This window comes from Hermetia illucens, chromosome 1 (assembly GCF_905115235.1).
Source record: "Hermetia illucens chromosome 1, iHerIll2.2.curated.20191125, whole genome shotgun sequence".
Classification (NCBI taxonomy): Eukaryota; Metazoa; Arthropoda; class Insecta; order Diptera; family Stratiomyidae; genus Hermetia; species Hermetia illucens.
The window spans coordinates 2,467,850-2,491,275 of NC_051849.1; the positions used below are offsets into that span (position 1 = coordinate 2,467,850).

At 45.1% G+C, this 23,426-nt stretch overlaps 1 protein-coding gene across 1 annotated transcript; it reads left to right on the top strand.

Annotated features, from left to right (window-relative positions):
• Window positions 1-1,274: 1,274 nt before the first annotated feature.
• On the top strand, window positions 1,275-18,701 carry LOC119646986 (fukutin-related protein). The gene is made up of 3 exons (XM_038047698.1): window positions 1,275-2,473; window positions 2,528-2,644; window positions 17,471-18,701. Exons 1-3 carry the CDS (start codon window positions 1,787-1,789, stop codon window positions 18,299-18,301), a joined length of 1,635 nt encoding a protein of 544 aa, XP_037903626.1. The 5' UTR covers window positions 1,275-1,786; the 3' UTR covers window positions 18,302-18,701.
• Window positions 18,702-23,426: the final 4,725 nt, after the last annotated feature.

Here is a 23,426-nt window from a genome sequence, read left to right on the forward strand (position 1 = left end):
CGTCCTCCTCCTCACAGAACCTGCAAGCAGTGTCCGTAGATATCCCTAGCTTCCCTAGGTGATAGTTCAGCCGACAATGACCAGTGAGAATTCCCACTATGATTCGGAGGTTCTTTTTGGTGAGGTTTAAGCAATTCTTTGTACGCATGGGTTCGTATCCCCCAATAAGCACCCTGGATTGCTCCATCCCTGGTAGGCCCACCCAATATATAATAGTTCCCTCAACCGTTTCTCTTCATTTCTTAGATTCATAGCCATGAAACCGTTTCCGATTCCACAGAAGGGTTCTGGCCCGTGTAAAGGCATCCCTGCTCCCTTCTTGGCTAATTCATCCGCTGCCTCATTGCCTTCCAACCCAGTATGGCCTGGAACCCAAAGTATCCAGACCTTGTTGGACGAGCCGAGTGTATTCAGTCTCTCAAGGCATTCCCATACCAGTTTAGAGTTCACCTGGTTGGACCTAAGTGCCTTGATCGCTGCTTGGCTATCGGTGAGAATAGCTATGTTCTGCCCCCTGTAGTTCCTTTGCAGATTAAAGGAGGCACATTTGTCTATGGCGTAAATTTCCGCCTGGAATATGCTAGTGTACCTGCCCATTGGCTCAAAGTACATTTTCCTTGGACCAATGACACCGGCACCCGCTCCCTCTGCTGTGAGGGATCCGTCAGTGTACCAAGTAATCAGTTGCTGGTTTAAGCCGTATGTCGCAGCCACGCTCTCCCAGTTTGCCTTGTTACTCCAACGTGTTTCAAACTTCTTATCGAAGTGAAACCTCGTTGTCATATTGTCCCTCGGTATCAGTAATTCGGGATACCGCCTAGAAAGGATATCAATCTTCCTTCGATTTAGGCAGCTCCCCGCCTCACTCATATTCCCGGCCATCCTGAATATTGATCTCCTTTCCTGCATCTGTATGTGCAGATGGCCGAAACCGCGATACATCGAGCCGCGTTATAACCGGAGACCACTGTATGTCTGAAATTATGCAAATTTTCAAATTCGGACGAGCCAATATCTAACGATTGATACAGAAGAAGTAAGTTCTCAAACAATAAAGTTGCTTCCTCGTTAAAAAGTATTATATACCATATTCATACCAAAACATTGTTGTTGTTATTTTTGCTTTGTTTTTCCCGAAATATTGACTCAGATTATAGAAAAATCTGTTAAAAATATAAACGACGGGTAAAACACATATTTTTTTCGAATTTCACTCGAGCTTGATTGATATCATGAGAAAAGTTACTTTCCAGGATCACTACATCAAAATATAAAAGTTTTTACATCCTTCCTTCATAGTAACCACCTTTTCCACCAAATCATTTAAATTTAAATTCGTTTACCCACATGGCAGCTGATACCACTCCCATAAGTACTTTTCAATCCACACCGGAATATACTGCGCTCGCGCGTACCCCAAGCAGGACGACAACTCGTTCCTACCGAATGTTTTGTGTCAAAGACATCCTTTGGATTCTTCCTAAAAGTCACTCAAATCGTTTTCCCGTTTCGCCGGGAAGGAAATGTAATTTAGTTTCGTCCTTCTGGATCTCGCCCAATTACTCATCATAGTCGTAGACGCAAGTAAAGGAAGTTGAAGTTTCTAGATAGTGTAATTGTCCTTTAGATCCTCCTTATATACTCGCGGCTCTCACTAGGGAGACTTGAATGTTTTGATTATGTATTTGGTATATTCATAAACATCCCTAACCATTCACGGGAATGGATGTGAAGAAAAACAGGAAAGCTCACTTCAGCAATAAGTAGACGACAGAAAGCAGGAAGAATGCGTTTAAGGCACGCCAAATTGATTATTCTACTAATAGTCATCGGTAACCTCGTGTTGTTCTACTACTCATGGCGCTCCTTCCTCTGGAAATCTGTGCTCGACATCAACGATCCCATCCATCCTGTCACGGAAAAGATGAAGATTGCGGTGAAGGATAAAGTGAAGACCGCTAACAAGCACATCCGTAAATCCATTACTATTGTGTTTCGTAACTTTTTCACTTTCGAAAATGACCTGAGAGCGTCCATTGATAATATCCTTGAAGTCGTTCCAAACATTCCTATTATAGTCGTACACGACAGTGTTCCCTATCCGCCAATGAGTTACTCAAGCAACACAACTAACGAGAATGCCATTAAAGTTTTCCATCTTGGATTCGATATTAGTAAGACGGCCAAGGAGGCGTCCCCGCTGAACGAAATCAAAACAAAATACGTCCTTTTCATGCCCGACAGTGTTCGGCTGAGTGGCAAGAGTCTTTTGCAGAAGATCCTGAAGGAAGTGAGCAGTGGTACGACGGGGGACGAACGTGTCAATAATTTGGATAAGAGTGGCAGGAAAATTGTGATAATTCCGTTTTCGGGGAACATTAAGTCGTTTAGTAGTTGTTGCCAAATAATATTGGATTTGCCCAACTGGACGATGGAGTACATTGCTATGAACGGGAGCAACACGTGTGATTTGGTAAAAGGTTCAATTAAGCGTTGTTTGTTGGTATTACTATCATCTCTTCCACAGTATCTTCAAAAACACGCAATAATGGTGGATGTCTCCGCGCTGAGAGATATGCCGGATGCGATGTCTTCACCTTTCCCAGAAATCTTCTATATTCAAGCTAAACTCGCAGGAATTAAGGTACGATTAATATTCCAAATATTTTTTTTAAATAATCGAAGCGGTTATTGCTTCCCAAATTAGTTTTCAACTCTCTACTTGTGTTGTACTTATCGCATCGGGTCATACTATACGGTGATTTGAAGACGACAATCTGGGCTACAGGTGTCTCTTTGACAGTTTTATGCTCGTACATTTCAGTCTCAAGTTATAGCGCGTCAAAGATGGAGTCCACCAAGCAAGAAATTTGTCATATTTTACATTTTTACTACCTGAGAGGTAAAAATGCAACGAAGGCGACCAAAAAAATTTGTGAAGTTTACGGGTCCGATACTGTAACGATTCGCACAGCACAGCGTTGGTTCGATCGATTTCGTTCTGGTGTAGTGGATGTCTAAGATACACCCCGTACTGGTAGGCCAATCTGCGTAGAAACCGATAAAATGTTCGAAATCATCCAAGTAGACCGGCATGTGAGCATTCGCTCGATTGGCCAGGAACTGGGTAAGGAGCATAAAACCGTTTGGAACCATTTGCAGAAGATTGGATTCCAAAAGAACCTGGGTGTTTGGGTGCCACACGAGTTGACGGAAAAAAATCTCTTGGACCGAATCAACACCTGCGATGTACTGCTGAAACGGAATGAATTCGACCCATTTTTTAAGCGGATGGTGACTAGTGATGAAAAGTGAATCACGTACGCAAATCTCAAGCGAAAAAGATCGTGATCGAAGCGCGGCCCAAACCATTGCCAAGCCCGGATTGACGGCCAGGAAGGTTTTGCTGTGTGTTTGGTGGGATTGGAAGGGAGACATCCACTATGAGCTGCTCAACTATGGCCAGACCATCAATTCGGTCCTTTACTGTGAGCAACTCGACCGTTTGAAGCAGGCGATTGACCAGAAGCGGCCAGGATTGGTCAATAGGAATGGTGTTCTGTTCCACCAGGACAACGCTCGGCCTCACACATCTTTGATGACCCGCCAGAAGCTACGGGAGCTCGGATTCGCCTCAAAAGAGGCTTGCGAAAACTGGCTGTCTGTGTTTTTTGCAGATAAGGAGGGGGGTTTTATAAGAGGGGAATATTGGAGTTGCCTTCTAAATGCCAACAAGTTTGCGAACAAAACGGCGCATATTTGACTTAAATCGGATAATTCTAAGTATGTTAAATAAAGCGTTAAAATCCGATCACAAATACGACATTACTTTTTCTCCAACCCAATATATACAAATATTGGATATTATTAGTGCATTCAGATACAAATAATGGTTTGCAACGGAACAATGAACATTGCAATTGATAGACTTGAGCTGATCTTGACCCTGAATGTCGATTCTGTGCCAATGTCGCAATGGATCTTCTCGGAATGAAGTAATTATTCAAGTGGCATCGATTATTTACTTTTATTTGAGTTGATTCTTTTGGTTCAGATTAAGACATCACATCATCTCCGAGAAAGATACGATTATTTCATTTGATATTCACGTTTGCAGTAACCACAACGCTTTGTAATATAGCTCGGAACTGACCTCAGGTTGTTACTGTTACATAATAAATAGTTTTGCACTAGAATTAATTCACCGCTTCATTGATAACTTTTAGAAACATTGTTTTAAGTTCAGAGATCAGATATTGTATTTCAGATGTATCTGTTTTCTGTGCGTGTAATGAAGTTTTATTCATTACTAGCTGAACCCGGCAGACGTTGTTCTGACTGAGTACATTTGCAAAAACCGTGGATGTTACACTTGCCTTTGAACTTCGTCCCCACGTACTCGAGGAATGCGATCATATCTGAGTCTGCAATGGTGCTCATCTATAGTGGCTCTAGCCACAAAAGTTATCTTTTTTTTTTATGGATGGAGGTGGAAATCTTATAAAGACGCTGCTGCACCAGATTGCAGCAGCGTGTGGGATTCGCACCCACTAGAACCACCCCCACTCTTCCGCCCCTTCCCGCGGGACCACCGTGAAGTATTACTTCGCGGAGGAGGCTCTGGTTCGCTATACCAGCTCGTCCATGTCACGTCTCCGTCGCGCCGCCTTCCGAGCTCCATCCAACTCCAGGAGTTTTGTCTGCATCACGGCTACTGCCTCATTTACCGCCATCCAGTTTTCCTCCGACTTCAGCATCTCTTCCACCAGGTTGGAAGGCTCGATGTCCGCCCCTAAGATGCTGTTCAACCTCCTTTTCTGCTGCAGAAATCTGGAACAATAGAACATAACGTGCTCCGGGTCCTCGGGTGTAGCACCGCATTCAGGACAGTTGGGAGACTCGTCCAACTCGAAGCGATGCAAGTACTTCCTATAGGCACCGTGTCCCGTAAGGAACTGTGTCAGGTGGTAATTCAATTCTCCGTGCTTTCGGTTGACCCATTTCTCGATACACGGGATCAATGTATGAGTCCACCTGCCCTTGTCGGAGTTATCCCATCGTTGTTGCCACTTGCCACACAACTCTCTCCTGATGGCTTTTCGGAAATCCCCATTCACCTCGGCTGGATTTGCCTTCCGTTTTTCGTAGAACCAGTGTGCCTCGCCCACTAGGAGATCTATAGGGATCATTCCTGCGATAACACACACTGCCTCCGTCGATGCCGTCCTAAATGCGCTGCACACCCTTAGCGCAATTGGCCGGTATGCCGAACATATCTTCCTCCGGTTGACAGCGTGGTTCAACGCTCCCGCCCAGACAGGGGCCGCGTATAGCAGGATCGACCTCACCACTCCCGCGATGAGTAGCCTGCGACTATACTTTGGCCCTCCCACGTTAGGCATCATCCTTGCAAGGGATGAGCTGGCATTTGCTGCCTTCTCTCGCGCATAATCCAAGTGGCCCTTGAAACTCACCTTGGCATCGATCGTCACCCCCAGGTATTTGACAACCGATTTTCAGACGACCTCACGATTACCAACCTGGATGGTAACCGTGTTGTTCTTCCTACGGTTGGTAATGAGGACCGCCTCCGTCTTTTCGTCCGCCAGGTCCAGCTTGGCCATTCGTAACCATGACTTGATGGTATGAATGGCTTCATTTGCATAAAGCTCGACGTCCTCGGGATGCTTTGCAATTGCAACTACCGCCAGGTCGTCCGCAAAACCAATCAGCGTTGTCTCCTCCGGCACGCGAAGGCCAAACACTCCGTCGTACATTATGTTCCACAGCAGCGGTCCCAATACAGAACCTTGCGGCACACCTGCTGTTACAATGTACTCCTTCGGTCCGTCGTCCGCCTCGTACCAGAGAAGTCTGTCCGAAAAGTAACTCTCGATGAGCCGAGCCAAGTAGCTAGGAACACCCAGTTTAGCCAAAGCGCCCTTAATCCAGCCCCAGTTGGCTGAGTTAAAAGCATTTTTGACGTCCAGCGTCACCAGAGCACAGCATTTGCCCATGGCCATTGCATTTCGAGCCAATTCCACGACCTTTGCTACTGCATCGACCGTAGAACGGGCTCGCCGAAACCCATATTGCCGCTGTGAAAGCTCGATGAACGGGAGCAGCCTGTTGTATACCACCCTCTCAAACATCTTCCGCATGGTGTCTAAGAGACAAATAGGGCGATATGAAGAGGGCACGCCGGGTGGTTTTCGGGGCTTCGGTAGCAAGACCAGCTTCTGCCTCTTCCACTGGGCGGAAAACTCTCCTTCCGCCATGCATGATTCGAATGTGCTTGCGAACCACCTTGGTCTGGCCTTGACCGCCACCTTCAGAGCCCTGTTCGGAATTCCGCCCAATCCCGGAGCCTTACTGTCCCCAATACGTCTGCAGATTTCCCAAAGTTCCTCTTCGGTAACATCAGGGATCGAGAAGATGTCCTGCTGAGCTGCCAGTTGGGGTTCTCTTTCGTCCTGCTCCTGCTGCGGGAAAAGAGTTGTAATTATTTGCAACAAGAGCCGTGGGCATGTCACCTGAGGTGATTTTCGCCCGCGGATCTTCTTCATTACAACTTGGTAGGCTGTACCCCACGGATTCGTATTAGCCTCCATGCAGAACTTCTGGTAGCATTCCCGCTTGCTTCTCCGAATGGCCTTCTTAAGGTTGCTTCACAAATCTTCTTCTTCCTCACGCTCCTGGTGCTCCGGCCTTCCCCTTGTCCTGTGGGAAAGTCTCCTCGCTCGGAGACAAGAGGATCTCAAGGCAGCGATCTCCGTGTTCCACCAGTAGTTTGGCCTCTTGCCATGGTGCAAACGTCGTCGTGGCATCGTAACGTCGCATGCTTCGGTTACACACTGAGACAGCTTTGTGACCCTTTCCACCACTGTTCCATCCGGACCATGGGCTCCCTCTAATGCGGCCAGGAATGTCTCCTCGTCGAAAGCTCCGATAGACCAGCCAACCGCCTTAGCCTTTCCACCTCCAGAGCATCGTTGACTGGTTCCCCGGTTCCCAATGCGGAGGAAGATGGCCTGGTGGTCACTGTGGGTGTAGTGCTCACTCACTTGCCAAGCCATCTCCCTCACCAGTGAAGTGCTAACAAATGTCAGGTCAACGATCGAACCCAACCCTCTTCCTCGAAAGGTGGGCACGCATCCAACGTTGGCCAGCACGATGTCCAGCTCCGCAAATGACTCCAACAGAATTTGACCTTTGCTGTTCGTCGATCGGCTTCCCCACTCCAGGGCCCACACGTTGAAATCGCCCGCAATGATTTTAGGGCTGCGGTCTCTAGCGTCCAACACCAGACTGTCTAACATCTCCTCATATTGTGCTAAGGTTGCACTAGGAGGAGCGTAGCAGCTGTAAATATGGACACCGTTGACCTTCGCCCTTATAAAACCGGCTGCCGGGGGGGCCATGACTTCCTGAATGGCCTGTCTTCCGCACGCCCAGATTGCGGTGTTGCCAGACGCATCCACCGCCCAAGTCGCACCGCCGAAGTTTCTGTACGGCTCGCAAATAACCGCGGCATTGACATTCGACTCTCGAATGGTTTGCGAGAGCAGGTCCTGAGCTGCCTCACAGTGATTGAGATTGATTTGTATCAATCTCATTTGCCTGTGCGGTTCAGCTCCCTCCTATATACCGGACATCTGCTGCTTCCCGCAACATGCCGACCGTCCACGCCCTCTTTACCACTACATAACATACACCGTGGATCTCCGGTGCAATCTTTGATGAGGTGGCCCTCTTCCCCACACTTCCTGCAACTCCTCGACCTATCATGCTGGCTAGTGCATGCCGCCGCAAAATGGCAGAAATCGAGGCATCTGAAGCATCTCCTTAGAGATATTTTCTCCCTGAGCCTGCACACGACCCAACCTACTCTTACCTTGCCCGCGGTAATTAACTTAATAGCTGACTCCGCCGGCAAACTAATAATAGCGGTCTGTGTGCCACCATATGCCTTCTTCATCCTTTTTATGGCACTCTGGTCTATATCGCTAAGGTTGAACTGTTGCTTTAGCGCAGCACAGATGTCCTCCCGTAAGGTGACTTCATCTAGGTCCTTGCATTCAACCACTATCTCCTGTTTCCGAGCTCTTACCTCAGCTTCCTCTCCAAGTACACTTTCCACCTTCCCGCGGAAGTAATCGGCCGACTTGCCGGCGGATCTACTTAACTCCAGCATCAGATCCCCTCTCTGTGTTCGCCTGATACGGCTCACACTATCCCCCAAATCCTTCAATTCCGGGTCTGACTTCACCTTTCGGAGGATGTCGGCATAGGACATATTTCCCTTCTTGGAAATAATTATTATTTCCGGGCCCGGAGGCCCGAACAATGGACTAAGGTGAGCAACAAGAGGAAAAAGGACAAAAAGAAGCTCCGCCACAAAGGTTATATGGTACCATCAGAACCGGGATGGCTGTCTGACGCATATGCTCCAGAAGAATTCTTGGGGGATATGCTCCCTGTCCGATTATTTGCGTTTCAAGGTGATTGTGGTTATGCCCATATCATACCCATGCCCCCGGCGTGGAATTAAATTGTTCAACTTGGGTCCCGCATCCTTCAATTGCGGCAGAAATATTAGATAGGCTCCTCATGCACTCAATATTTACCTTGACTTTCAAAATCTCGGCAGGTCTCTGATTGTAGTCTCCAAATCAATCCCTGACTGAAGAGGACCGTGAAATCATTCCTACACGACAGGCATTTACGTTAAACTCCTTAGACCTTTATATCTTTGTAACCCGAATGTGAGTGTGAAATTACCATATTTGGAAACTTCGCCGCTCCAAACGATGCCATTTGAAAGCATGCATTGTATTTTCGAATGTGCTGTAAATAGTATTTGGATTCCTGAGCAACTTCAACAATATGAGTTAGAAGTGTCAAGAGTCAATTGGTGGTAGCAACCTGACCTTGCCAATGGCACAATATGTGTCAGGCATTTCTTGTGTGTGTGTTTGAGTTGGGGCTGAGGCAAAGCCTATGAACACTCAGATCCTAGTGATCCATTGTACTCCATTCCCTCGTCTAACGGGGTATGCCAGCTTCGATAAGGTAGCTCAGAATGCTACCCGCTGCAATTGTAACACATCAGCACCAAAAATCTGTTGTCTGATGCGTCCATAGGCGGGACAGAAAAAGCTTGGTGTGTTTAGCAGTATTAAGGTTCAGCCACCTGTCATTGTGGGGACCTTATTTCCAGTTTTTCATAGCAGCATTAGCTATAACTACTGACACCTCGATTGCTGGTTTCGTTCCGGGTATGGGAGAAATTGAACCCTCTTTTGCTAAAGTATTCGAGATTTCATTTCCCTCTACAGAGAGAGTAGTTTCAACATATTGAATCTATAAACAGAATTCAATCGATTTCTACACTCCTGAACGATTTTTGAAGTGAACAAAGGACTGCTCAACGCCATCAATGCATCTTGACTATTGCTACAGATTACGATGCACATACCCTTCAACCGCTCGTCAATCATCCAGGTTGCCGTCCTTAGGATTGTATAAACTTCAGTCGGAAAGACTGTTGTATATTGTCCCAAAGGAAATTGCTTGAGCGTGTATTGGCAGATTTCGCAGTTCGCATAGTAATGAGTCGATCAATATACTCCACAGAAGTGGATATAGCACACCTCCTTGAGGGCACCCTTTTGTCGCTTCTGTTGTTAAGTAGCGATCAACACCCACTTCAAAACACAACAGTCTCTGCTTTAGCATAGTGTAAATCCATTTAATTAAAGTTTCAACAACACCATGCTCTCTGGCGGCATCGCAGAACTTTGGCGCACTGACAAACTCCCCTTCAATGTCCACGAACACCCTCATTGCGTACCCGCCTTTCAGGGTTACGTCCTCTATCTTTGAAACCAAAAAGTGAAAAACAGACCCACAGGATTTTCCACGTTGGTAAGCATGTTGATTTTCATTTAATGGATGCGACCTTAGTGCCTTCTCGAGAAAGTGACGCTCAACCAGTCTCTCCAGACATTTCAGTGAAAATGATGTTAAGCTGATTTACCTGAAGTTCTTTGAATTTGAAGTTCCCCACGTTTAGGTGTCGCTCTTAGTGCTCTATACCCTCCTTTAGCATCGCTGGATGGATGCCATCCATTCCAGGTGCTTTGAAGTATTGAAATGATTGTATAGCAGCTCTCACCTTTTCATTGATAACATCCGCTCTCGCAATGTCCCAATTCCCCTTGCAAACACCTTCGTGTTGAAAGGTTTGCCGAAACCGCCAATTCTCTTCCTCCCACTTCTGAGACCTGCTCTCCCGGGTGGTGTACTTCCACGAGAGTCTGTATAGACTCAACTCTGGAGCTCATGAAAGTACCATCCGGTTTTCTAAGAGAGTCCAGCCGACTCATCCTTATTAACGACTCTTCACAGCCTGGAAGTCTCCCTTTCGTCTTCTAATTCCTCAGAGTATGCTCTAAAAAATTCTCGTTTCGAACGTTTTACGAGCCTCTTATATTCACGGTGTGAATTTTGGAAGTTTAACCAATCTTCTTCCTTCTTCCTGATTTAGAAGTCGTCTGGTGGTCTTTGTATTATAGACTGTTCGCCTGAATTAGCCAGACTAAATTCTAACTAACGGTGATCTGAGAGTGTGACTTCATCTAGCACTCGCCAGTGTGTAATCAACAACTTTGAATTGATTGTTAGGTCAATTACTTCATTTCTTCTTGGGCCTACGAGCGTAAGGACGCACAACAGTAATTTTTGTCATGACGAGTGATTGAAAGTTATAAGTTGATCTCTTGTAGCGTCATCTGAAGGCAATTTACAAAAACGTGGACAGCACCAAAATATTTGTCATTAACAACCACATTTGTATCATCATCATGAATGGCGCAACAACCCGTATCCGGTCTAGGCCAATTCGGAATCTCTAAAAGCTGTCTGTCGTCCTGACCTACGTCAACGTTTCATCTCAGGCAGGGTCTGCCTTGTCTTCTTGTTCTACCATATATATTGCCCTTATAGACTTTCCGGGCTGGATCATCCTCGTCCATACGGATTAAGTGTCCCGCCCATCGTAACCTATTGAGCCGAATTTTATCCACAACTAGACGGTCGTGCTATCGCCCATAGATTTCGTTGTTATGTAGGCTACGGAATCGTCCATCCTCATGTAGCGAGCCAAAAAATTTTCGGAGAATTCTTCTCTCCAACGCGGCCAAGAGTTCGCAATTTTTTTGCTAAGAAGCCAGGTCTCCGAGTAATACATAAGGACTGGCAAAACCATTGTCTGGTACAGTAAAAATTTTGACACTATGGTGACACGTTTCGAGCGAAGCAGTTTTTGTAAACTGAAGTAGGCTCTGTTGGCAGCCATCAACCGTACGCGGATTTCATCGTCATAGCTGTTATCGATTGTGATTTTCAACCCTAGATAGGATAAATTTTCAACAGTCTCAAATTCGTAGTCTCCTATCTTTATTTTTCTCATTTGACCAGTACGATTTGATGTTGTTCCTTCTTTGGTTTTTGTCACTGACGTTATCACCATGTACTTCGTCTTGCCTTCATTAATGTGCAGCCCGAGATCTCGCGCCGCCTGTTCGATCTGGATGAAGATAGACTATACATCTTCGGTTGTTTTTCCCAAGTGGACTTGAAGAGGATTTTGCCTCTCGCATTAACATCTGCATCGCAAATAACTTTCTTCAGGGGCAGGTTGAAGAGGAGATCATGATAGGCCATCCCCTTGTCTTAGACCGTGGTTGATGTTGAAAGGTCGCGAGAGTTATCCTGCTGCTTTTATCTGGTCTCGCACATTGGTCTGGGTCAGTCTAGTCAGTCTTATCAATTTCATCAGGATACCGAATTCTCTCGTGGTCGTGTACAGTTTTTCCCTGGCTATGCTATCATAGGCGGCTTCAAAGTCGATGAAAACATGGTGAAACTGATGTCCATATTCCAAGAGTTTTTCCATCGCTTGCCGCACAGAGAAAATCTGGTCTTTTGATGATTCGGCTGGAGTGAAGCCTCTCTCATCTTGTAGCACCTTTTAAAGTAGAACCTCTAATTCGTTCTATTTCCAGTCGTGAGTCTCGATCTTGGTTTTGGTTTATAGCAAACAGTCGTGATGTGGGGTTGGAAAAGGAAAAAAGAAGATTCTGTGCTTGCTTCTCTTATGATTCTTGACATCTGTTAGGTTTTGAAGGGATGTACATTCTAAATGGAGGAGGAGGGAGAAAAATGTCTCTAAGCCCGACTAGTTGTTCGTCGACGCTTAGATAACTTCGGCGTTTGTAATGCTCTTTACAATTCTCAACCAATTGGCGCAAGCTTGCTATTCCGTTGTTCTCGGGTTTAATTATTGTCAAACCTTAGATAATTAATCAAGAAATTAAATCGCGCCACATGCAGACTTTGTAAAGATCACTACAGCATTTTTGCTGGAATAAGCGATCTGCAGTAAGGTGATTATCCTTTTGAGTGGCTGCTAAAATTAGTAATTCAAAATAGGCGTTGATTTCTACTCGTTTCGTTAAGACTGGAATTTTTCGGGTTTTTATATTTCAATTTCTGTCGTCTTATTTCTTGATTTGTGTGAAACATGACTAGCTCAAGGATTTCACGTGAAAAAAATAGTTGAAAACAATCCAAGACGCCAAACGAATAATTCGTGGAAGGGTTAGGCCCATAATGTGAATAATTTTAATTTCTTTTGTCTGTCCGATGCTAGGAAAGCTTTCCATTTACCACGATATCCCATCCTTTCCTAAGAGAACTGGTGAGTCTAGAGGGACTATTTCGGGACGTTCTTTTGAGCTGGCAGCGACCAATTTTGCGCGCTTTGAAAATGAAACGTTGCTTTCGCTGATTTTTCTCTTTTTTGCTGTGTGTTTTGCATCCATTTCTTCTATCTTCCTAATTTCGTCGAAAACGATAGGGTCCTCATCTTCCTCGTCAACAATTACTAGTGGCACAAAATCGGGAATCATATATCTGAATCATCAGAATCAAGATCATCCATTTCCAAGTTATCTGCAAAGTCTGAATCGTCACTATCATCTTCTGGTAAAATTCGTAAAATTTCCTCCTCCTTGTCTTCTATTGTTAAATATTGGTTTTTCTTTACCTAACTATAAATTTAGGTTAACAAATAATAAAAATGGAAATTAGCACGAAACGTGGATCATTTTGACACAAAAGCACAACCATGAGTCATTTCAACTAATTCTAATAACTCACATTTTGCCAATGATGAGTCAAAATGACTACCAAAATTTCAAACGAACTAATCCCAAAGAAAAACGAAGATTCCAATAACCCTACAACAATGGAGGCGCACTGATGACTGATTGAGGAAAGCATACCCAGTCAAAGATCGCTGTGAACTCAAAGAAAATGGAAATTCAGTAGTGGGGAATTTTTCAGGGGTCATGCGGACTCATAGTTGACAATCTAGGTTTAAAAAGAAAGGAATACAAATAGCATGGCCTTAATTCTTGGAGTGAACATATTCGGCAACAGCGATGGCAGTGCCACCTTGGTAGTTAAAAGCTAATGAAGCCGCTGCCACCTGTACTATTAATGGTGCACATTTGACCCAAATTATTCGCTCCTTGCCTCAAATGAATTGCATACACCAAAAAAATCAAAACAATAAAACTGTCGGTTTGTGTTCAAGCAAAGAACAATGACTTTTTGTTAAATAAAGAACAAAAAAAAATCAAACGCGTGTCTTACCGATTATGTCATTCACAATGCGAGTTCGATGAAAAAGAACTTTAATATGATCACTCAATAACAGCTGTCAATGTATATAGCTGTATGGGTTAAGGAACGCATCCACAGGGACCGACACGATAGCATCGAACAAATGTCTGTTTCACATAAAACTGTTTTCTGCATCAGACAAATATCGTGTATTTTCCGAGTGCATGACATCAGCACACAAGACGCTTATACGCGTTGTATTTGTTGTTGTTTTTCATCATCATCAACGGCGCAACAACCGGTATCCGGTCTACGCCTGCCTTAATAAGGAACTCCAGACATCCCGGTTTTGCGCCGAGGTCCACCAATTCGATATCCTTAAAAGCTGTCTGGCGTCCTGACCTATGCCATCGCTCCATCTTAGGCAGGGTCTGCCTCGTTTTCTTTATCTACCATAGATATTGCCCTTATAGACTTTCCGGGCTGGATCATCCTCATCCATACGGATTAAGTGACCCGCCCACCGTAAGCTACTGAGCCGGATTTTATCCACAACCGGACGATCATGGTATCGCTCGTAGATTTCATCGTTATGTAGGCTACGGAATCGTCCATCCTCATGTACGGGGCCAAAAATTCTTCGGAGGAGGAGGAGTTCGCAATTCTTCTTGCTAAAAACCCAAGTTTCCGAGGAATACATGAGGACTGGCAAGATCATTGCCTTGTACAGTAAGAGCTTTGACCCTATGGTGAGACGTTTCGAGCGGAACAGTCTTTGTAAGATGAAATAGGCTCTGTTGGCTGACAACAACCGTGCGCGGATTTCATCATCGTAGTTGTTATAGGTTATGATTTTCGACCCTGGATAGGAGAAATTGTCAACGGTCTCAAAGTTGTATTCTCCTATCCTTATTCTTCCTGTTTGACCAGTGCGGTTTGATGTTGTTGGTTGATTCGTCTTCGGTGCTGACGTTGCCACCATATATTTTGTCTTGCCTTCATTGATGTGCAGCCCAAGATCTCGCGCCAATCAACGCCTACTCGATCTGGATGAAGGCAGTTTGTACGTCTCGGGTGGTTTTTCCCATGATGTCGATATCGTCAGCATAGGCCAGTAGTTGGGTGGACTTGAAGAGGATCGTACCTCTTGCATTTACCTCAGCATCACGGATCACTTTCTCGAGGGCCAGGGTAAAGAGGACGCATGATAGCGCATCCCCTTGTCGTAGACCGTTGTTGATGTCGAATGGTCTTGAGAGTGATCCTGCTGCTTTTATCTGGCCTCGCACATTGGTCAGGGTCAGCCTAATCAGTCTTATTAATTTCATCGGGATACCGAATTCTCTCATGGCCGTGTACAGTTTTACCCTGGCTATGCTATCATAGGCGGCTTTAAAGTCGATGAATAGATGGGGCAACTGTTGTCCATATTCCAACAGTTTTTCCATCAGAGAAAATCTGATCTGTTGCTGATTTGCCTGGAGTGAAGCCTCTTTGGTATGGGCCAATGATTTTCTGGACGTATGGGGCTATCCGGCCTAGCAAGATAGTGGAGAATATCTTATAGATGGTACTCAGCAACGTGATACCTCTATAATTGCTGCACTGTGTGATATCTCCCTTTTTATGTATGAGACAGATAATGCCTCGTTGCCAATCGTCAGGTATTGATTCGCTGTCCCATACCTTGAGCACAAGTTGATGAACCACTTGGTGTAACTGGTCGCCTCCATATTTAACCAATTCGGCTGTAATTCCATCGGCTCCTGGCGGCTTATGATTTTTTAGCCGATGACTTGCACGGACTGTTTCTCCTAAACTTGGTGGTGGCAGTATTTGTCCGTCGTCTTCAGTTGGCGGGACCTCCAACTCGCCGATGTTCTGGTTGTTCAGTAGCTCATCAAAGTACTCAACCCATCGCTCTAATATGCCCATTCTGTCGGAAATCAGATTTCCCTCTTTGTCTCGGCAGGATGAGCATCGAGGCGTATAAGGCTTCATCCTGCTGACTTGTTGGTAAAACTTACGCGCCTGGTGCGGTTCCTCCCTGTACTTTTCTAGTTTACAGACTTGTTGGTTCTCCCAGGCTTCCTTTTTCCGTCTGTGAAGTCGCTTCTCCGTTCGACGGAGTTCGTGATAAGTCTCTGCGCGTGCCCGCGTTCTTTGAGAATGCAACATTACTCGGTATGCGGCATTCTTCCGTTCCGTTGCTAGCTTACATTCATCGTCAAACCAGCCGTTCCGACTCCTCCTCCAAGTATGCTTGTGGCCGTATCCATGATAACGTTCTTCAGGTGATTGTGAAGATCATTTGTTGATGCTTCATCTCCAGGTCCTCTGTTGACTGCGGTTATTGCGGCATCCATTTCCCTCTTATAGGTGTCGCGGAGAGCTGTGTTATGGATGGCTTCAGTGTTAACTCTCATCTGATTGTCAGAGGGGATTCTGGGTGGTGTTGCTATTCGAGCTCGGAGCACCATGCCAACGAGATAGTGATGCGAGTCTATATTGGCCCCTCTATATGTTCTGACATTCATCAAGGCAGAGAGGTGGCGGCGTTCGATCAACACGTGGTCAATTTGGTTGAAATTGGTCCCGTCTGGAGAAGCCCACGTATGTTTGTGGACCACTTTCCGCGCAAACCAGGTACTTCCAACAACCATTTCATGTGACCCTGCTAATTGAATAATCCGCAGTCCGTTATCATTTGTTTTTTCGTGTAAGCTATGGGAGCCAACGTATCGCCTGAATACGGGCTCGTTCCCTACTTGGCTGTTAAAATCCCCAAGTATGATTTTGGTATCATATCTGGGACAGGCTTCGAGAGTTCGTTCTACTGCCTCGTAGAAGGTCTCCTCTGTAGGGGCGTGAACGTTTATGAGGCTTATATTTCTAAACTTGCCACGTAAGCGCAGAGTGCATAGCCGTTCGCTTATGTTTTCAAAGCCGATAACAGCAGGTTTCATTTTTTGGCTTACTAAGAAACCTACTCCGAGCACATGGTTTACTGGATGATCGCTATAATATATGGTGTAGTGGCTCTTCTCCAGAAAACCGGTCCCTGTCCATTGCATCTCTTGTAATGCTGTTATATCAGCCCTATATTGGGACAGGGTATCGGCTAGCTGCTCGTCAGCTTCATCTCTGTACAGGGAGCGCACGTTCCATGAGAAAATGCGCAAATCGTTGATCCGTTGTCGTTGCCGGGTCCGTCGTTTTAAAGTCCGTCCTGCCCGAGGCTCCTGTTGTGGCTTCGTAACAAGTTGTTTTCCGTGTGGGGTTGTCAACCCTACCCAACCCCCAACCTGGAGGACCAGTTGGTACAATTTGTCCCGTTTTTAGGCGCGGGAGACTCGCTTTCCTCCTTCTCCGTCTGCAGCTTTTCGTTAAGAAATAGCTCCCAGCGGTCACCACGTGGAGGTGGAGATAGGGTTTGGTAGTAGAGCTTCTTGGTGTTGGGTCAGCAGGCATTTCCCAGGTTTTATGCTCCATCGTGGGTACCAATCCACGTTTCGCCCTGGGACCTATACTACCCTTTGACCACTTGTTGTTTTTGCTTCCCATATATTTTTTATAAGGGGAAATCCGATGTTGAAATAAAAAATCATAGCTCACGAACGCGTAGACCAATTTGGGGCAAACATAATCTATAAATCTAAACTATATAAACGTTAAGAGTATGTTTTGGTGACAATTGGCTCACTCGTCCTTGAATTATAAAGTTACAACGCACTTGCAACAACAATATGTATGAATTTATGTATTTTCTACATTTTAGAAAACCGTTTTTCCATACCTCCTACAAGATGGTAAACGCCTGTTCACCTCATACCACACTAAGCAACGTCGAATGGAGATCCGGCGAAGGCAGTTCCGAGACATGTACCGCAAGCTACAAATCAAGCGTATTATTCGCAAATCGCACAAGATCAATCCAAAGACCGACACGAAAGACGGATCAAATCCCCAGCATAACCTCGTCCTCGACACTCAGTTCTCCTCGTCGAATTTCTCGCTTCCACTTACCACTGAAATCGACTTGATCGGCTGCGAGAGGACCACAAAATCTTGCATAGGTCCTGTGTACAATATGAAACCATTCTACACCTACTTAAAGAAGCACACGCCTCCTTGTTGTTTGGACAAGATGAAATCAACCTTCCACCATGTTCTGGACGAGTTTGAAACCGTTGGGATCCGCTACTGGTTGGACAATGCCGCTCTCAAAACCGCCATTGAAACTGGATTGTTGTCTCCTGATGCCTACGAAATTGATATTAGCTTCAATTCAGACGACCTGGAGCGATCAGCATCACTGAAAAAGGCTCAAGTTCGGCCATTCAGCGACCCCGAGGGATTCTACTGGATCAAGGCGACTGATGGTCAGTACTTTCGTGTTCAGTTTTCGAAAATCAACCAGGTGGGCGTGAACCTGCTTCCTTTCGAAATAAAAGCGAATCGTGTTCGTCCCAATGGATTTTTCGGGTGGAAAGCTAAGGAATTCTCAGCAGAATTTCTGCATCCCATGTCGACGGTTGTGTTTCTCGGAAAAAATGTAATGTGTCCGAATAATGTACGCGAATACCTAGATTATAAGTTAATTAAATGAGTTCTTAACAGAGATTGAAATAAGAATGTACAAGGAGGGTACTGGCAATTTTGTGATACAATTTATGCCTCCGCGCTTCTGTTACGCGCTCCGATTACCTAGATGATTTCAATACAGGTTCATTTCAAGATATCCCTTTAAGGGAGCTATGAAATGAAATATTTTCCTTTAGAGAATCACATTGACCGCCATGTTTATGTTTTTTTTTATAAATATACCAGGACTTGTTACTTAAAGTACTGATAGGAAGGTTCTTCAGGCATTGCAGCTGTTAACTACTTGTATTTCAATTGAAACTTCTGTAAATTTATATACATAATCCTTTTTAATGTACCTACATATACTGTAAACAGAAAACTAAAAATATAAATTAAATAAAGCACAAAGTTTCATGTGGCTACATGAGTATTGATTTGTACAATAAAAGATTAGATTTTATTTCAAAACACTTAGTTCACCACCCATATAGGCGGGCTTTCGCGCGGGCCTAAGTTCAAGGAAAGTCCTTAAGAAAGGGGACAGATATAATGGGCTAACAGGCCGCAAATTATAAGGCCTACAAATAAGTTCTGTCGGTTTTCACAATAGATGGCGTAGCTTGTTTTTTATTCCATTGATCCACATTTCCAAACATTCATCGGAAAGCTACTGTCAATAGGCACAAACGTCAGTATAAATTATTTAATTGAAGTGTAAACAACAATACTTTTTTCATCAACGGAAATGGTCAATTTTGTACCAAATAATGTGTTTTTGCGGGGAGTTCTACTTCATTATTTCAATATGAAGAAAAAAGCAACCGAAAGTCATCGCATTTTGGTGGAAGTTTATGGTGACCATGCTCTATCTGAGCGAACGTATCAGAGGTGGTTTGGACGGTTTAAAAGTGGCAATTTTGACTTGGAAGACGAAGAGCGCGCCGGACGGCCAACAATTTTTGAAGATGAAGAATTAGAGGCATTGCTCGACCAAGATCCATCGCAAACGCAAGAAGAACTTGGAAAAACACTTGGAGTCACTCAGCAAGCCATTTCCCACCGTTTAAAAGCAATGGGAATGATCCGAAAGGTCGGAAATTGGGTTCCGTATGAACTGAAGCCAAGAGACGTCGAACGCCGTTTTTTCACGTGCGAACAACTGCTCCAACGACAAGAAAGGAAGGGTTTTCTGCATCGAGTAGTTACTGGCAATGAAAAGTGGAGCCATTACGATAATCCCAAGCGTCGGGCAACGTGAAGATACCCCGGCCATGCCTCATCATCGATGGCCAAAGCGAATATTCATGGTGAGAAGATCATGCTGTGTATATGGTGGGACCAGCTGAGTGTGGTATACTATGAGCTGCTAAAACCGAACGAAACGGTCACGGGCAAACTCTACCGACGTCAAATGATGCGTTTGAGCCGCAAACTCAAGAAAAAACGACCGCAATACCAGTAAAGGCATGATAAAGTTATTTTGCAACATGACAATGCTCGTCCACATGTTGCACAGCCCGTTAAAACATATCTAGAAACGTTGAAATGGGAAGTCTTACCCCACCCGCTGTACTCTCCAGACATTGCTCCTTCTGATTACCATTTGTTCCGGTCGATGCAACATGACTTGGCTGACCAGCACTTCTCCAATTATGAACTCAAAAAATGGCTCGATGAGTGGATAGCGGCCAAGCAGGCCAATTTTTGGCGCGATGGTATCTATGAATTGTCTGAAAGATGGAAGAAAGTTGTGGCTAGCGATGGGCACTATTTTGAACAATGAATGTATAACTTATTTGTAGGCCTTATAGCACGGAGGGAAGGTCCGTGAGGCCTTGGCGAAGAAATTTGACTTTATCGGGCTTCAAGAATCAGCTACAAAAAGCTAACGAAGGGACACAAACCGCCATTATAAGCGTATCATTGGAGGCAGCGCTCAAGCAGTTAGCAACGAGGAAAGTAAGGAGGATTCTAGTTGCGCACTATGGAGAGAAATGGAGGGTTTGGATCATCGGCAGGCAGCAGCATGCGCAGGGAGTACAGAAAACCCTCAACGCAAGTCACAGAGGAGGATGACACAAATCAACCTCATCCACTGCGAGGCAACACAGGACTTACTTTCGCAAACCATCTGCGGGAAAGGTATCGATTTGGCCATAACTAATGGCTCATATCAAATTCACGATCGTGGGGAGGACAGGCTTTTCAGGGAATAATAAAAGAGAGAGATCTAGGGTCAAAAATCACAACCGATAACAGCTACGATGAGGAAATTGTAATGATAAGAGTGGATATAGGAAGGTCAGGTCGCTCATCCTAAGTGGCCGACAACGACCTAGAGGGCAGAGCTATCCCAAAAATCTAAACAAATTGGCTTAGTTGACCGTGAAGGCTCGGTCGACACGTTCTTGCACGCCTCTGTGCTAGACAGGCTCGGAAATGTGGGGAGGAGGTCCTTTGAGCGCTTTGATCCCTCACGCTTCATTACTACAAAACAACGTGTCTATTCCGATACGTGGGCCCGCACCGGATTCCAAGATAGACATTAAAAGGGACTTCGCGACGACCTATCGAATGATAAACAGAACGCGAACTAAAATTGGAAAATAGAAAAGAAAAAAAAAAACGGCTCTACCGCGCGCGTGGAGCCGTAAGTCTTTCTTATTCTCCTTTCTCCCGCGGAATTTCTAAATAGGGACATCCTCAAAATGATAAACTGGCCTGAGGATGTCGAGGAGGGGTGGGAACCTCAGGGGCCGCGCCTCATACAAGATCTGAGGCGGAAGAGGCAATAATTGAGACGGTGATCTGTCGTGGATCTTCCCCTCCTTGATCGCGGCACTCGGGTCCGGAGACTTACAGCTCCACGCGTGCGGTCGAGCCGTTTAATAATATGGTACTAAGCGGTCGTGCCTGGCATCCATACGGCGAATCGTCCTCGTCAGAATCAATAAAGTCGTACATATAGTCGAATCCGGATCTGTCGTCATGTCGTTGAAAGTTCTCGGATCCGGACTTGTCAAGTCCGTAAAAACCAATGTCACGTCTATGGTCAGGGGTGTAAAAATTGTCTTTATTCTGTCCATTGTCACGTCTGTCCTCAAAATGTACTGCACGAGTTGAAGCGGGCTGATGTTGAGCTGCCTGATGCACTGAGTGCGTGTTCGGGTTCGAGCCTTGAAGCGTAACAAATTGCTCTCGAACCAATCCTTCAACTCGTGAAGCGTCCGTCGCCCTAGCATCCCGCGTGGAAAGATCAACCCAACCCACAAGATCTCTCCTCGCCGCCTCATGCCACCGTCAGTCGTCACGGCGTGTTGGCAGGTCAAGCTCAGCAGAGCTCCATTGACCTGGAGGTAGCGTGGAAGGGAGACGATAAAGGTCGCGAGACCCGTGATCTCGTCGATGTGACATATCGTTAATAAAATTAAAAAAATTAAAAAAAAAATAAAATTGGAAACGACCAAAAGGAAGTCCAAAAAAAAAACCAAACGAAATTCTAAGGCGAAAAGAAGCAATAAATTGGAAAAAGAAACGAAGTGTATATAAAAAAGGATAAAATGATCAAATCAAGCGAAAAGAAGAAATGAAGAAAAAAAAATAAGGCAAAGAAAAGGAAATTTAAAAAAATCAAATATAATAATTTAAATCGAACCAATTAATCACAACTCGCGATAAGAAAAGAAAATTAATTACGAGGACTCCTCTCTCTCTAAATTGTCAACTCCTGTAAATAACTCTCGCAAAACTCTCGGATGACCAAAAACCCATCCCAATCTCATAAATTTTTTCATCTGTGTGCACAAAACTTCCACACACAGTGATTTTTCATGAAGAGACAACAATCGAGTTGCTCCCCGTCGCAGAATATTAAAAAAAAGGAACAAGCAAAAAGGTATCGCGAGAATTCAATCTTCCTCGTCTGAAGTCAGAGAACAAAGTAAAGATGAATCATTGAGGACGGAACGGCACAACATATAGCCGACTACCTCCGTATTCCATCAAGGATTCATCTCACCCGTCACTTCATCTCTACGAAGAAGAAAGAATATTTAATTTTCTTCAAATTCTGAAACGAAGAGATAGCCGTTTCACATAAAGGTAGGGAAGGACACTCCTCAGAAGCTCGGACAGCAATACCTTTTAGCTTATAGCCGCAAAGGCCCGTAGATCCAGAGGCTTCTGGGAGGCAATCACCTACAAGACAAATGAGGCTTAGGAACACTTGCTTCCGGGGAAAAAGGCGTGAAACCTAAAACTAGAAATCTGAAGGCAAGTGTACGTGGAGCCTAGCCGGGAACAATATTGAGAATCTATTGATTCTCTATCCGACCCCACCAAACGAAGTTGTGAGTCGGAATAGGCTATCTTCCACTTGATTCAGAAAAACTGCAAATAAGAAATTAGGCCTGAATCCAGGAAATGTTGGGCCCACGTTGGGCGCCATTTGTAATGATAAGAGTGGATATAGGAGGATAAGAAAGACTTACGGCTCCACGCGCGCGGTCGAGCCGTTTTTTTTTTCTTTTCTATTTTCCAATTTTAGTTCGCGTTCTGTTTATCATTCGATAGGCCGTCGCGAAGTCCCTTTTAATGTCTATCTTGGAATCCGGTGCGGGCCCACGCATCGGAATAGACACGTTATTTTGTAGTAATGAAGCGTGAGGGATCAAAGCGCTCAAAGAACCCCCCCACATTCCCGAGCCTGGCTAGCACAGAGGCGTGCAAGAACGTGTCGACCGAGCACTTTGATGGAGCTTCAATCTTTGCGGGCGTACCTTCACGGTCTACTTAGCCAATTTGTTTACATTTTTGGGATAGCTCTGCCCTCTAGGTCGTTGTCGGCCACTTAAGATGATCGACCTGATCCTCCTATATCCACTCTTATCATTACAAAATCCGCGCACAGTTGTTGTCAGCCAACAGAGCCTATTTCAGCTTACAAAGACTGTTCCGCTCGAAACGTCTCATCATAGGATCAAAGCTCTTACTGTACAAGACTATGATCTTGCCAGTCCTCATGTATTCCTCGGAAACTTGGGTTCTTAGCAAGAAAAATTGCGAACTCTTGGCCGCGTTCGAGAGATGGACGATTCCGTAGCCTACACAATGATGAAATCTATGAGCGATACCATGACCGTCCGGTT

Excerpts from the sequence above, each read along its gene's own strand:
- LOC119646986 (XM_038047698.1), top strand. The coding sequence starts at position 1,787 with ATGCGTTTAAGGCACGCCAAATTGATTATTCTACTAATAGTCATCGGT. Across the intron at positions 2,474-2,527 it reads GGAGCAACACGTGTGATTTG|TATCTTCAAAAACACGCAAT; the intron begins GTAAAAGGTTCA and ends TCTCTTCCACAG. Across the intron at positions 2,645-17,470 it reads CTAAACTCGCAGGAATTAAG|AAAACCGTTTTTCCATACCT; the intron begins GTACGATTAATA and ends TCTACATTTTAG.